This window comes from Peromyscus leucopus, chromosome 23 (genome assembly GCF_004664715.2).
Source record: "Peromyscus leucopus breed LL Stock chromosome 23, UCI_PerLeu_2.1, whole genome shotgun sequence".
Classification (NCBI taxonomy): domain Eukaryota; kingdom Metazoa; phylum Chordata; class Mammalia; order Rodentia; family Cricetidae; genus Peromyscus; species Peromyscus leucopus.
Window position 1 is genome coordinate 2,760,474 of NC_051082.1, and position 15,631 is coordinate 2,776,104.

The 15,631-nt window shown below is 57.6% G+C and overlaps 1 protein-coding gene across 7 annotated transcripts in view; it reads left to right on the forward strand.

Annotated features, from left to right (window-relative positions):
- Hps4 (HPS4 biogenesis of lysosomal organelles complex 3 subunit 2) overlaps positions 1 to 12,394 on the forward strand; it is a 36,359-nt gene extending 23,965 nt beyond the window's left edge. For 4 of the 7 annotated variants that reach the window (XM_028858806.2, XM_037198600.1, XM_028858807.2 and 1 more), the window contains 7 exons: positions 134 to 206; positions 2,143 to 2,179; positions 2,726 to 2,822; positions 3,191 to 4,025; positions 8,652 to 8,784; positions 9,176 to 9,284; positions 11,920 to 12,394. In XM_028858806.2, the coding sequence (XP_028714639.1) occupies positions 134 to 206; positions 2,143 to 2,179; positions 2,726 to 2,822; positions 3,191 to 4,025; positions 8,652 to 8,784; positions 9,176 to 9,284; positions 11,920 to 12,091 (1,456 nt within the window). In that variant the 3' untranslated portion in view covers positions 12,092 to 12,394. Of the gene's footprint in view, positions 1 to 133; positions 207 to 2,142; positions 2,180 to 2,725; positions 2,823 to 3,190; positions 4,026 to 8,651; positions 8,785 to 9,175; positions 9,336 to 9,787; positions 10,914 to 11,919 lie in introns of those variants that run through there. The other 3 variants (XR_005089884.1, XM_028858808.2, XM_037198601.1) reach the window with 3 other exon arrangements.
- The last annotated feature ends 3,237 nt before the right edge of the window (positions 12,395 to 15,631 follow it).

Below are 15,631 nucleotides of genomic sequence, written 5' to 3' on the forward strand. Positions count from 1 at the left end.
CGAGGATCTACTAGATGAAACTTCTGCCAGCCACATCCCCAGGATCCTCTACCTCCAGGGACCTGGTGTCTCTGGAGCTGAGAGGCCCCAGCACTTCTTTTCATGGCATTCTTGTCCCTGTGTCTTACCTCAGGATTGTGAATTCCCAGCTCCCTCCTTCCCTCACCGCCAAGGTCCTGCTTCATCAGACTGTCCCTGCAGACCAGGTAGAGTACAGCCTGCGACCTGGTGGGAGGTGACCCAGAACACCTGCCATCCAGCTGTGGGGGGCTGGACCCACGTGGCGGACAGGTCTAGGGCACTTGCTTCCCTGACTGTCACACTCTTCATCCATTGGTGTGGTGAAGGAGTAAAGCAAGGGTGAACGCCAGCATGTGCCCTGTGTGTGTGTGGGGGAGGGGGCTTGGGCACTGGTTCTTACAGGCCCAGCAGAGCTGCGTGCATTCAGCTCTCCACTAGCCTAGTGTTGATAACAGAGGGCACACTGGAAAGAATGTATGCTTAAATTAGCAGGAAAACTGCTGGCCATGGTGCTGTGTGCCTCTCGGGCCAGCCCTGGGAAGCTGAGGCAGGACAGTCATGAGCTCCCGTGGACTACATACTGAGATTCTGTCTTTAAAACTAGAGGAAAAGAAGAAGAAACAGGAGGGAAGGGCGGAGGGAGACACTGAGCTTCGCGTGCATTCATTTGTGTGTGTGTGTGTGTGTGTGTGAAGAACAAAATTGTCCACAGGCAGGTGGCATGGTGGTACACACTCCAGAGGCAGAGGCAGGTGGCTCTGTGTGAGTTTGAGTCCAGCCTGGTCTACAAAGCGAGTCCCAGGACAGCGAGGGCTGCACAGTGAGAACCTGTTTAGGGAAGGGAGAAGATGGCCCAGACAGCCCCCTAGCTCCACCGCTTCACCAGGCAGTTCCTGTCTAGTCTCTCTCCCTCTTTCTCTCTCGCTTGTTTTGTTTGTTTGGATTTTGGAGATGGGGTTCCCATTGGATAGCCTGGTCTACATAGAGAGTTGAACTTCTGATCTATCTGCCTCACCTCCCCAGTGCTGGGGTCCCAGGATGCCCCACCTGCCCGGCTTGTTTTGGGGAGCTTTTGTTTCAGATGCATCACTGACCTCTCTCTCACTGTGAGAGTGCATCGTCGACATTCGGAGCCTGGTGGGCTCTGGCTGCCTGTGGGGTGCGCGTCTGGAGGGTTGCCCCCACTGTCAGCGGTTTGTGCTTTCAGACACCCTTGCCCCTCAGCTTCTGGGATTCCATCCTGAGGAAAGGCAGCGCTCCGGCCTGCTAGTGAAGGGGAGCTGGTGGGACTTGACGGCCTGAGGGCGCTGATGTTGCCACACGCGAGCAGTCGCGTTGAGCTGTTCTCCAGCGCAGCAGCCAGGGTCCGTGGTTGGGACAGAGGCTCACAGCCCCTAAGGCCGGGAACCTGTCCCCTCTCGCCTGTACTGAGGAACTGCTAGCGGCTGGTCTGTGGCTGAGGGCCAGGTGATTTGCACGAGCTGCTGCAGACTTCCTCAGGTCTTAGCCAGAGATTTTACAATGAGTGCAATCACTTACACTGTTTTAAGTGAAAATACTGAATTTTATTTAATGTGTCAAAGTAGTAAAAGACATTGACTTAAAGAGGAAGTTCCCAAGTATTAACAGGATTGTGAGCTTCAGAGAGAGAGAGAGAGAGAGAGGAGAGAGAGAGAGAGGGAGAGAGGAGAGAGAGAGAGAGAGGAGAGAGAGAGAGAGAGAGAGAGATATATTAATTGTCTGTTTGTTTATTGCTGCTGGGGATCGGAGCCCAGGGGCGTGAGCTTTGCCCCTGGGCTGTATATATTCAGCCTCTGTGGCTGCACTCTAGACTTGGTTCCCAAAGGTGGACTCCAGTGGGGAATCCTTGCTTTGGTCCTTCATGGGGGACACTTAACAGTTCAGAGCTGCCGCTTTGAAGCCGAGTGGGCCCAGTTCTTGCCTCCTCCTGGCCTCTGAGGAGCAAGTGGCCCTGCTCCATCTGCCGGGCTCTTGGCACAGGGTCACACCAGCTCCCTGGGCTTGGCTGAGTCCTGTGAGCAGATGGTGCCATGAATTCCTAGTGGTTGTCAAGAGGAGAACGTGGTGCCTGGCGCCAACCTGTGTGTATGTTTGTTTCAGGGACTTCCTGGAGCAGGGGCTGCCTCACAGGACGCAGGTATGTGGTGTGGGACAGTGGTATCCGCCTTCATGCCAGGATGAGCCCCCTGTGTGGATTTCCTCTGCTCAGAGAGCAGATGGATCTAGTACAGCTATAAGACAGTTACCCTTTGGCACCCCGATTTCCAAGGTCATGTTTGGGGCATGCCCTGCTTTGACTCCATTCTGTGACGTGGTTTGGACGTGTGTGGGGTGTGGTGATGGAGAGAGGAAGAAAACTGGTGGCTGCCAACTCCTCCAGGATGAAGTGGCTTCCCCAAGAGGCTCTGCCTCATTCTAAAGCTTTGCTGGGTCCTTGGCCAGCTGAAAGCCGTTTCTCCCAACAGCTTGTCTGATGTCTCCCTTCTTCACACCGCAGTGAAGTTGCCACACTCTTCTTTCCTTGCTGCTCACAGCATCTAGGCTGCAGCGCTGGGGCTTTGGGCTGAGGGACCCCCCCCCCCCGCCCCGTGCTACTGTCTGAGCCAGGTGTGGTGTGAGGCGTGTGCGTGCCAAGGGCCCACCTCGTGCTGGGGAGCCCCGCCCATGTTGTTTTCATCTGCAGGAAGGGCATTGCCGCCTAACGTGCAGATCACCCCGGTTTTCCTGAGTGAGGAGGAAATCGCTGCCCTCCACGAGTTCCCAGTGGAGCAGGAGACCAGGTAGGTGGGGTGCTCCTCCTGTGGCGTGTGTGCTCCCCACTGCATCCTCCACTGGTCCCAGGTGTCCTAGCATCGGGGGATGCAGCAGACTCGGGGTGACACCCAGTGTGGAGCCGCTCTCAGGAGACCTTTAGTTGTAGGTGACGTGGCCACCTCTGGTCAGTGATCGTGACCTCACTGTGACAAGCCCTCACCAGCCAGTGCCTTTCTTTACTTTTGTGTTTGACCGCGGTGGCATCTGGAGCTCTGTGGGCGCAGATGGCTACTTGTCACTGGTGCCTGTGCCTTTCGGGGGATCGGAGCCCCAGTGTCCCCATGGAAGCCTTTGTCCTGCACTCCACTGATGTGACATCTCCTTTGTTTGCCAGACTCTGGGAAAGTTCATCTCAGAACCCTCCCGGGGATCGAAGCACCCCTCCCCAGACAGAAGATGCCACTAGGCGTGTGGCATCTGTGGCCTGGACATCAGCCGCCATTGTGGAGCCCACACCTCATGATGGAGCATGGCTGAATGGCAGGGGTGCAGATGGACACTTGCTTGGGCAGGAGCAGGAGCAGGAGCAGGCTGCAGCTGCAGGACTGTGCACCACTGCCTGTGGCCAGGCTTCTGGCATCAGCAGCAGGCTGCAGCAGGAGCTGGGTTTTTCCCAAGAGGCACTGGACTTATCTGAAATCCACATCTCTGAGGCTCAGGAAGCCTCCCCACCCGCGCCTGCCCTAGGCGATCCAGAAGCTGTCATCACCAGCCACCAGGTCCCCCCTCTGCCTGAAGACACAGCAGTGTGCCGCTGCCCGCACCCTTCCCCTCTGGAGAGGCCCCCCGAGAGCGGAGGGCTGGAGTGGCTTGCAGACCTTCCCATCACCAACGGCCAGACCCAAGTTCCTGGCACAGACCCTCTCCCCAGAAGAAGCAGTAGGCCTGTGGTGCTTCCTCCGCAGGGTCCTGTGGGTGCAGAGCCCGGTGTGGAGCAGTGTGGGGGTGGAAGACGAGAGAGCCACGGAGGCCCAGCGTGCACTCTGCACTCACCCGACTCTCAGGGCCCCGGCACCTCTGCAGACAGAAGTGGCTTCAGGCCGTCCCCAGCTGGGCCCCATGCAGGGCTCTGGCCTGTGAACCTGTACATCCACAGTGTGAATGGCCTGGTCCTGTCCCTGCTGGCTGAGGAGCCTCTTCTCAGAGACATGGCAGCCATCGAGGAGGTGGTGAGTGTCCCTGGCTCCCCTGTACCCTCATCTTCCTCCTAGGAGCATGCATCGGCCAGCCCCCTGGAAAGAACCCCCCAGTGTGTGTAGTGAGGCTGAGGGTAGTGCCCACTTCTGTGAGGTTTTGGGGGTGTGTAAGAGAGAGCCACACATGTATCATAGCACCAGCAGACAGATGTCAGGCTCTTCCTTTTCTGCCTCTCTGGGAGCACTCCTTTTCTGCTCCCCGAAGTCTGGGAGCACTCCTTTCTGCTCCCCGGAGTCTGGGAGCACGGGTGTCGGGGAAGGAAGAGCTGAGCAGAGTGTCTTGCACGCCGCCCCTCCTCAGTGCCTTGTTTCCTTCTCAGTGGCCTGCAGTGGTATTGGGCTTCCCACCCTGAGGTGGTGAGGTCATGCAGGCAAGGCTGAGCTGCCCGGCTCCTGGCTCAGCTCCTAGCTGAGGTAGCGCGGCGCTGTCACCAGCACATCACAGCCTGGGTGGGGTTGGGGGTCCCAGGAACCCCGCATTTTCTTCCTAGGCCAGCCTCACGTGGTGACTTGGTGGCTCCTTCCCAAAGCACGCTTGAGATCCAAACTGGCTGCGGAGGGCTCTGTTTGAATAGCCATCCCTTCCTGAAGCAGTGAACTGAGCTCTAGGGTCCAGGCCCACGCTGGCAAGAGAGTTGCTATGGTAACAACATTGCTGTGGTTGGCAGGAAGAACAGTTGCTGCAGGGCAAATGGTGTTCTGGGGCTCGACTTGTTTTTCTTCTTAAATCCACATTGCTCTGAGGCCGTCTCATTGACATGCATGCCTTGCGGCCCTCCACTGAGGAGCCAGTCACCTTGGAGCGCAGGGCAGGCTGCTGGGCAGCTTCTCTGTAAGCTACCTGACTTTTCTGTCTCCTTCCACAGACCCTGCCCACAGCCCCGAGCTGAGGCTTGTTGCCTGTGTCCTCATTTAGCAGAGCTGTGGGTGGCTGTGTTCACCTCTGCTTTAGGCCAGCAAAGGGTCCTGGCTGCGGCTCCATGCAGGGCGACTCTGTGCCTTGGCTTCCCCCAGTTCTTACTGTGTGCGTGGAGCCTCGGGAGTCTTTTCTTCGAAGGCCCTGGTGTTTGAATGCAGCCCCTGACCCTCTGAAGAGACCCAGCCAGGCTGCCTTGGGGAGGGGTGGTCTGCGTGATTGCATGCTCAGCTGGCTTGCTGTGCTAGCCAAGCGGAGGGCGGTTCTGGAAGGCAGACACTGCAGCTCCTGTCCTGGGAGGAAAAGAGCCTCGTGAGGTGGAAGCCCCGAGCTCCCGGTGATTCTCACCGCTCACTCCTCGCTTCTCTGTCCCAGGCTGCTCTGCTCTTGCTGATAGGTTGGAAGATGAGCGGAGAGTGCCCTGCCCTCTGCAGCCTCTGCTGTGTGGAGACATTTGTTGTGACCACAGCCTCCAGCTTGCCCGCAGAGTAGGGTTGGTGCTGCTAGGCCCAGGAAGTGGGGTGCAGGGTAAGGGAGACCAAGGTTGGTGGCGCTGTCTACACCGGGGAGCTGCTGACTTTGAGCGGTGTGCTGATGTGAGGGAGTGGACTTGAGCCAGACAGACCCCAGTCGGCTTGATAGGGGAGGCTTGTTACCGTCTCTGTCTTAAATAGAGTAGACTTGAGTAGAAAATGTTCCACCTGGTCTCTCTGCAGCGTGGTCCCACAGGCTAGCCAGCTGGAGAGTGCACAGCCCACTGGAGAGGCTCTGTCCGCACAGAGGAGGCGGGGCAGTGGGGGGTGAGGCTCCTGAGCCAGAGTGCTGTGCTGTCAAAGGGAAGTGCGGGAGGCCCCCAGCAGGGGGCAGCCTAGTGTTCCAGAGCCTGGTTTTCAGCTCTGCACCCACCATATTCCCATGGGCCTTCAGTTGCAGGGAGCCTATGAATTACTGCTGCATTAGGCCATGCACAGGGGCATGGGGAGTGGGGTGGGTCGGAGGCAAGGCCTGCTTAAAGTCAGGGTGGGAGCACTTGGTGAGATGCCCAATGGAAAAACTTCCCATCTCAGCCACGTCGGCTACACACACTGCTCCCCCGGCCCACAGTGCTCCACTGCCTGCCCGCGGCTGCGGTGTGGACTGAAGCCAGAGCCGTGTCTCCTTGGGCCATTCTGAGATCATGCTGCATAACCAGTCAGCGAGCTTTTTATTCAGGGACTCAGAAGGCCGATGTTTTCAGCTTTGCAAACTCCATAGCCTTGTGTGGTTCAAAACCAGGCAGTGTATGTGGTTGTGACCTTCCGTGACCACCCTGTAGACTTCTCACAATACTGTACAAATGCAGACAATGCTGTAACGTACAAAACTGTCCTCAGGTGCTAGGCTGTACAGAAGCAGGTCACCTGGATTTAACCAGGCCCCTGCCCCGTGACAGCACTTAGTCATCAGAGAAGTCTCCTCCATATTGTATCACATATCTTGTGAGCGTTTATGGCTAAGCAACTCTATCTTGACTACAAGCCGGGCAGAAAATTTTGGAAGTAGAGCCTAATACATTTAGAGAGAACAGGATTTAGTTGGCCCACTCTCTGGTCCAGGTTTCCCTATCTCTTGCTAGCAGCTTGAGGGGTGGATGTTAACACGTCCCTAAGATCCAGAAGGTGTAGTGCAGCTCCATGACGAGCTCCCCTGGGTGTCCAGTGCCCCCTCCAGCTCCATGGCGAGCTCCCCTGGGTGTCCAGTGCCCCCCCTTAGCTCCATGACGAGCTCCCCTGGGTGTCCAGTGCTCACTCCAGCTCCATGACAAGCTCCCCTGGGTGTCCATGTCCCCTCCAGCTCCATGGCGAGCTCCCCTGGGTGTCTAGTGCCCCCCTCCATGGCGAGCTCCCTGGTGTCCAGTGCTCCATGGCGAGCTCCCCTGGGTGTCCAGTGCCCCCTCCAGCTCCATGACGAGCTCCCCTGGGTGTCCAGTGCCCACCCCAGCTCCATCGAGCAGTGGCTCCATGCTCCCAATGCCCCTCCAGCTCCATGGCTCCCCTGGGTGTCCAGTGCCCCCAGCTGCTCCCCTGGGTGTCCAGTGTCCAGCTCCATGGCGAGCTCCCCTGGGTGTCCAGTGTCCCCTCCAGCTCCATGGCGAGCTCCCCTGGGTGTCCAGTGCTCACCCCAGCTCCATGGCGAGCTCCCCTGGGTGTCCAGTGCCCCCTCCAGCTCCATGACGAGCTCCCTGGGTGTCCAGTGCCAACCCCAGCTCCATGGCGAGCTCCCCTGGGTGTCCTTGTGTCACCCACTGCCACCCCCACCCCTGCCCGGCACACACAACTCTGTAGCCTGGGCCTGTTGTGTCTGCTAAACCTGTCCTGGTGAGTGTGCTGTCGTCGGGGCAGAGGTGGCTCTGCACACACCTGCTTTCCTCAGCTGCACACTGGGAGGCCAGGGTTGAAGTGCGGGGCACTGACTCTGTGTCCATTGACTCATTCGTGGGCTCTGTCCCACACTGTTTACCTGCGGGGACAGTGTGGGCTCATTCCTCCAGGCTCTCAGAACCACTGAGCACAGGCCACTGGATGGCATTCCTCCATCCTTGTGGAACTGCACGTTCTTCACGGGAAAGACTAACTCCCGATGAACTTGATCCAGGCCGTGTGGGAAACACTGGGAGCACAGTAGGCCGCCCATATTGTTAAAGCCGATGGTCCCAGAGCAGGAGAGATGGCTCAGAGGTGAAGAGCACTTACTGCTCTTCAGAGGACCTTCCAGGGGACCCGAGTTCAGATGCTAGCGTCCATATCAGGCAGCTCCCAACTACCTGGAACTCCAGCTCCAGGGGATCTGATGCCTTCCTCTGGCCTCTGCACACATAAGGCAGATAAATTAAAAATAAGTAAATATTGAAATAAAACAAGAAGAAAGTTCCCTAGGGCTTCTGGGAAGCCACAGCTAGGCCGCCTCCCCTGGGTGGTGACATCATGGGTAATTTTTCTTTTCTTTTCCCCTTTTTCTTCTTCCTCCTTTTTCTTTTCTTCCTTTCTTCTACCCATGGTGGCCTCAAACTTGTGACCCTCCCATGTCAGCCTCCTGAGTGCTGGGCTCTGGGTTAGTGCTACCATGTCTCATGCTTCCTAACTTAGAGGCTGCTCATTTTATCACCACACAGTATGACCCTTCATTTACAAATATTAGACCAAGGGGCTGGAGAGATGACTTAGCAGTTAAGAGTTGGTTCCTGTTCAGGGGACCTGAGTTCAGGGCTAGCACCCACCCTGGACAGCTCACCATCGCCTGTATACCTGCTCAAGGGATGGGACACCTCTTGTGAGCTCCACACGCACTCACTTAACACAGCACACACAGATACACACACACACACACAAAAAAATATATGTATATATGAACATAAGGGGCTGGGGGTGGTGCACACTTATAATCCAAGCATCCAGGAGGCAGATGCGGGAGGCTTTCCACAGGTTCGAGGCCAGCCTGGTCTCCATAGTGAGTTCCAGTCCAGTTGGGGCTGCATAGGGAAGCCCTGTCTCAAACAAGCAAAAGGAGCATGTGAGTGGAACTTGATGCTTCAGGCGGAGGCACTGGCTGTTTTTGCTGAGTCTGGTGACCACAGAGGCATTGTCTAGGTCCTTGCTTCTTAACCGAGTCTGCCAGCCTGTGACCCCCTCCTGATCTCTCTGCAGTACCACAGCAGCCTGGCATCCCTGAATGGGCTGGAAGTCCACCTGAAGGAGACACTACCCAGAGACGAGGCTAGCCTCACAAGCAGCACATACAATTTTGTGCATTATGACCGAATCCAGAGCGTGCTCACAGGTAAGGGACAGGTACAGGGAACCCAGCTCTACAGGGGTGGGGGGAGAACCCAGCCCCAGTCATGGCAATGCAGCAGGGCACAGCCCTCTGACCACAGCTAGGGCATAATCACTGAGCTCACTGGCCAATGCCCATTTGCCCCTTTTCAAGCTTGCTCTTTCCCCAGTGGGAACTTGGGAGTTTAAGCATCTGTGGTAAGGTCGGCCCCAGGGCAGGAGTTGCTGTGGCTTGCAGCGGGCTGGCCATGCTCCCTCCCAGGCAGCAGCAGAGACCTGTTTGTCCCCAGGTCTCTCCCTACACTCAGGCTTCAGCCTCGCTGCCCCCATGTCCAGGACTGGGCCCCAGGACTGGGGGAGGGCAGCCGCTCACCACCTCTGTCTCCTTCTGCCAGCCAACCTGCCGCTAGTGACTGCTCCCCAGGACCGCCGCTTTCTGCAGGCCGTCAGCCTCATGCACTCCGACTTCACCCAGCTGCCGACGCTGTACGAGATGACCATCAGGTGAGCCTCCGAGCCCCTCACAGCAGCCTTGCCAGTCCTCGTCACCAAGTGGTGAGTGTGGGTGGTCCCTTGGGAGACCTTCCTCCCATGCATGCGCAGGTCGGGTTTCCCCGAGTCTTCCCTGCTCTAAACATGCAGGTTACGCCAGTGGTATAACCCGAGGTCCCCGCTGTCACAGAGCACAGGGCCGCACCGTTCCTGAGGGCGGGCCCGACAGCACTACAGGCTTCTGGTTACCAAGTGCTCACTGCAGAAACCGCAGAGGCGGACATTGCTCTGATGCCCATCCACACCAGAGCCAGCCTGTGTCTCCGTGTGTGGCGGTGCTCCAGGGCACTTCGGTCGTAGTTTTCGTTCTCCGGCTGACACAGACGACACAGGGTTCCATTCCCCTTCCCCGCTGTCACGATACTTCCGCTTCCAGGTGCCGGTGCAGTCTGTGAACTATTCCTGAAACTAGATGTTTAAACAAGCCGTGTTCTTTCTCTCTGTGCTTTCTGAAGCTAGGTTTGGAAAGTCAGACATGGTAGAGGGCTGGAGGGAGAGCCTCCCCTGCCCCCTCCGTCAGCCCGTCGGCTCTTGGACCGGCTGTGTGAGCACACTCTCCCTTCATGGTGAGAAATGTGAGCACATGTGGGAGCAGTGATGTCCTAGGGCCAGGGTTTGACTGCAGGCCTCCATGACTGAGGGGCGTGCTCTTTCCCGTAGCTCCCACTAGGTGGGCGAAGACCATGGACTCAGTGGGAGTGCTCAGAGCCTCGGTGATGAACCCCCCTGTCCTGTCACTTGCCACACTGATGCCGCTGTCTGCCCTGGTGTCATCTGCTGCTGATGGCACAGTCTGTCCTCTCTAGCTGGCAGCCAAAGTGTGACTTACATCTGCAGCCACCGCTCTGGGACCTGGGTGGTGCTGGGTGTGTGGCTGCTGAGTGGGAGGTGGCGGCAGGCGAGCGTCGACATCTGCCCCGCCAGCTGCTGATGGCCGCTGTGCTTCATCTTCCCGGAGCTGAGAGGGTTCAGGGTGGAGGAGAGCCCGAGGCATGCTGGGTGGGTTCTCACCACAGTGATGGGGGCACAGTGCCTTGGCACATGCTAAGGAGTGCACCCAGACTCCCGTGGGCTCTGTAATAAAGCAAGAGTTCCCTGCTTGCCAGCAGGAGGGCGGGCATTGCCACACAAATGGTTTCCCACCAGGCCACACTCCCTTTGAGCTCTGAGAGGAACGCCTCACAGGAGCTGAAGACCCCTGTGCCAGCCAGGTCCTGCAGGTGCCCAAGGCCTGGAGGTTCCTCTTCCCCATCCAGCAGGAGGCAGCTGAGGGAAGGAGCCGTAGCCTGACTGTTGCATGCTAGAATCAGGGAAACTGAGGCTTGTTAAGCTAAGGTCTCAAGACAGGAAGAATGAAGGGGCCAGAGTTGACCAGGTGGGTCCGTTAACAAGTCAGTCTTTGGTCCTGTGCCTGGATGGGAAGATTTCCCCTGAGAGATGGGTTAAGATGAAGCTTGCCTAGCAAAATGGAGGAGTTGGGGCAGCCGTCCTCAAAGTGGGGGAGCATCAGAGGGGATACTGGAGGTGGGTTTTTTAATGTGTGTGTGTGTGTGTGTGTGTGATATGTATTCATATTGTTTGTGTGTGTGTGTGTCTGTGTGTGTATGTTATGTGCGCATATGTGTGTGCATGTCTGTATGTGTGCATACGTTTGCACGTGCATTGCAGTGTGCATGTGGGGTCAGAGGACAACTTGCAGAGGTTGGTCCTCTCCTTCCACCCTGTGGGTTCCAGGATGGAATGGAGGCTGTCAGCATCCCTCTGGCCCTGCACGGTGGATTTCTAAGGAGTTCTTATGAATATTTATGAGACTGGTGGCATATTCATGGGGTAAAGTAACCCTTTTTCTTCCCAAATTTCCCCGTTAGTATATTTTCCCAGGTCTGGGGGAAAGAGCATGGGGTGGGGGGATTAAATCCACAATGCAAATGATGCTGGCGTGGATGGTGCCGGCCCTGGGGTGGTGTGCACGTGGGGTGTGGGAGAGTGTGCCCTGCGCCTGTGTCTGAGGGGCGGGGCTTCAGGGATGTGGAACAGACGAGCAGAGTGCTGTCGGGAGCTTAGCTACCCAGAAGCAGCTGCAGTTTCCGTGGTTACCCCACACCCACCTTCTTGAATACCCACCGCAGGCCCTCATCTGCCTCTCTCTGTCCCTCTGTCAGCCTGTGGGTCCAGGTTTCCTCCTTCCTGTCACACCCCACTCCTCTGTCACCTTACCGTCATCAGAGTACAGCAGCATCAGCCACCCTCCTAAGCCCGGGCTCCTTGGCCGGTGGTGGAGCAGTCCCTCCTGCCATTGTGAGGGAGGGAGGGACACGAGCAGGGCTTTCGCTCTGCTGCTGTTGAACTGACAGTAGCCTCAGGGTCCGTTTCGTCAGTGACTGCAGACCCTGGCTGGAGCCACCTCGGGTCCGCCATGCATCATCCCGGCCCCCAGTGAGCTGACAAGACAAGACAAGGCCGCTGTCACTCAGGCCTGCAGCTCAAAGGGATTTTCTGAGCATTCTCGGCAGCACTGGGTACTGGGGCGGCCAGCCAGGGCCCGCACTGGCACCCCTGAGCTGTCGTCCTCTCTCCTCCCCAATAGGAACGCCTCCACAGCTGTGTACGCCTGCTGCAACCCTGCCCAGGAGACCTACTTCCAGCAGCTGGCGCCCGCTGCCCGCAGCTCGGGCTTCCCGAACCCTCAGGACTGTGCCTTCAACCTCGCAGGCAAAGCCAAGCGGAAGCTTCTGAAGCACGGGGTAAACCTGCTGTGAGCTGCGCACAGCCCGGGTGTCACCTGGGCCCTGCAGCAGCCCCTCCAGACAGGGTCCCCAGTGCTGAGGTTGAGCAGGACCTTGCTCTTGAGTGGCAGCTTCGTGAGACCGAGAGGCTTGGGTTCTGCCATGTGTAAGTGACTTGACTGTATAAGGTGCAGAGCAGGCTGCAGCCTCAAGGAATCTCAGCTGACAGTTGACTCAAGACACCAATGGTGCTTTGCAACCTTGAGATGCTGAGTTTCAAAGTTTATGAAACAGATTCCCAAGGGCTTAAAAATAAAATGACCAAACTGAGTTCTATGTGATTGACTAGCATTTCCATGACAGAGTGAAGGTCAGTGTGCATGCTTTACCTGGGAGTGTGTACTTGCAGTTCCCTCCATGCCTCTGTTCCACCCTGAGGACTCTAAGTCACTTCTGTTAGAGCACAGAGTGTCTGCATAGAATCCACATATACCGGCCTGTAGATTGAACTCATCTCAGGTGATTGACAGCACCAGCCTCCCAGACCTGCTGTGGAGGGATTTCTGTACCGCGTTGAGTCTGCATGGTAACAACGCGTGATTTCATTTCCCATATGTCCCTGGGCTCACAGGTGTAGAACCCATGGGTCTGCAGAGCTGGCTGTGTGTTTTTCCCATGGACTGGACACACCAGTGTGCCTGTCTGCAGGGCCGTAGGGCACAGTGACCTGCAGCCTCTCCCTGAAGCCCCTCCAGCTACTAGCTGGCCAGAGACTGGCCTCCCTGCCAGGAGGGTCTTGCTTTCAGCCAGACACAGCATAGTGATCTCTGCTCCTGAACAGTCCTGAAAAGAAATTCATTCCAGGTGGTTGCCAGCTCTCAAGAAACCTCTGATGAATTTACAGTTTGTTTCACAGCCGAGGGGCGCTGCGCACAGCACACTGTCCCTCCTGCCGACTGGTGCTCAAGACCTTCTAAGTCCTGGCCCTAACCTCTATGAGAGGACAGAACTTGGGACTCGGGCTTGGAGGCATCCCGTCTTCCTTCTGTGGCCTTGCTAACGACTGTGCTTGAGGAGTCTTCCAGAAAGCTGTTTCAAGGGATGCCCCTGACCTCCCTCAGTCCTGTGTGACATGGCGCTGTCTGCAGACCATAACCTCCCCCACCCACCTTGGCAGGGCGGCTCTGAGCCCAGCTGTGCTCTGCACTCAAACCCTCGCTCTGAGAACCAGCGCCGTGGACAGCCATGCGCCTCCCCGTTAGGCTTCCCCCAAGTGCAGTTGTAACCAAAGGTGGCGTGAGCACCACTGAGTGGGAGGCCCTGGATGCAGGGTCCCTTAAAATGTCCCCAGGAGTTTTCCTATAAACCAGGAACGTGTTCCGTCTTGAGCATGGACATATCAAGTGGTTAGTTTTGTGTGTATGTTGTGTGGTACATGTGTGTGGAGGAAGACAGAGGACATGGGTATCCTGTCATCCCCCACCTTATTTGATACAGGGTCTCTCGCCAGCTAACTGCCTTGCCCCTCAGTGCTGGGGCTGCAGGCGCACACATAGCCACACTCAGCTCTTTATGTGGGTGCTAGGGATCTGAACTCGGGTCCACGTGCCGGGGCAGTAAGCTTGCTCTTACCCTCTGAGCCATCCAGCAGTTCACACCTGTAATCCCAGCTCTGAGGCGAGGCAGGAAGACCCCGTGTTCAGGGCTGCCCGCACTACTGTGTGGCTAACGCCAGCCATGGTCCTTACTGAGTCCGTACCTGGAAATGAGAAAGGACTGAGGGTTTAGCTTCTTGGCATGAGGCTCCGGCCTCAACCACAGGTAACACACACGCTTCTTTGGGGGATGTAGCCCAATGGTAAAGCCCCAATGAGAAACTGTAGCCTCGGCCAGCAGCCTGTGAACCTCGTTGGGAGTGGATCTGCCAGTCCCTGTCAGGCTCCATATGGCCCTGCTGGCCGCTGCCGGGGAAGCTGAGGTGTGAGGTGAGGGTATGCATTCATAGGCTCTTCCCAGGAGTACACTCCAAGTCACATCTCCCATGCGTGGGGAGGCTTCCACACACAGTGCCCAGAGACCCAGCTCCCTCCTGCCTCAGCCTCTTAACAGGATGTGAAGGAAGCCCATGGCTCTGCTGGTTCTCGGGGCCGATGGAGGGTTGGGATCTCAGGTAAGAGGCATCCCCTGGTCCCAGGATGCCTCACTGGGATGTGGACAGGCAGTGGCAGGGGAGGGGGAGGGGCAAAGGTTCCTCCCCATTCCTGATGCCAGCCCAGTGGGGCCCTGCTGCCTGAAGCTGCTTGCCATCGCCTTCGTGATTTTCATCTGTAAACTGTCACTTCTGCCAGAAAGAGCCTTCCCGTTACTTCCCTCAGATCTGCAGACCCCCTTGTACCTCATCCCAGGGCTAACTCAAGAATCCGGGTCCTGAAACACTCCGGGCATCGTCTCTCTCCGTCCCCAAAGCCAGCCCGGCTGCTGGACTTACACTGAGCCATCCCAGGGCCTTCCGAGCCTTCTGTCTGCTTCTGACGTGGAGGTTCCACGGAGGCCCGTCCGAGTCCAGGGAGGTGTGGTCCACTGCTGCAGCCTCTTCAGCTGGCGACTGGCCTGGAGGATGCTGGGAAAGAGCATCCAGTGTCCTCGGTGCCCGGCCTCTCAGGACAGTGTATGCAGAGCCCCACGCCCGCACCCTCCAAATTACCCTCTGAAGTGGTTTGTCCCCACAGCAGCGTCCATGGCAGACCCCCATTGTACTGGATGGGCACCAGGCCCCTCCAGGGCAGCCTCGGGGGAGTGTCTGCCAGAGAGCTCTATCCGCAGCTTCATAGTTGACACCTGGAGTGTCACTGTGGGTCTGGACAGAAGACTCCACACAGGAGGAAAGAGGACATCAGGCCTCGCTAGGGTCACTCACTCCATGCCCCACTATGAACTGTGGGGCCCACGTTCCCAGGAGAGATTCACCTGGCCATCCTTCCAACTGGGGAAAGACCCGGACCCCTTGGGAGACACTGAAGTACATCCATTCACATCACTTCCACGTGACACCGTCGTCGTGGTAGGCAGAGTCCCGGTGCTGTGTCGGGTTGCCCACTCGGGTGGTCCCTTCCAGGTGGCTCAGTCACTCTTCTCACCCCATTAGTGTCCCCACTCTGAGGCATGCTCCTGGCCCGTGTGTGTCCCCATCCCTGACTCTGTGGCTGTTCCACGTGGTAACAGTCCTGTGTAGCCTCGTGGTGTCCAGGCAGGCCCCGAGTGCCATCCTTGGTGCTTCTGAGCAAGGCTGAGGGAGACGAGTCACCGGGAGAGGGGCCGTGTGAACAGGGAGGCTGAGGGGGAGGCCCGTGGTCACTGGGTGCTAAGAAGCAGCGAGTGGACCTGCTTGAGAGCCCGTGAAGGGGCCTGGATGGACTGCTGCCCTCCAGAGCTGCGAAGGGGAATTCTGGACACGCAAGCCGGCAAGTTTACAGTCATTCGTTACAGCCACTGCAGGATTCTACTACAGTCTGCAAACTGGACCCGAGTGTGCCATGGGGCTAGGTGGCTTGTGGGAGGGGCGGGCCTGGCGAG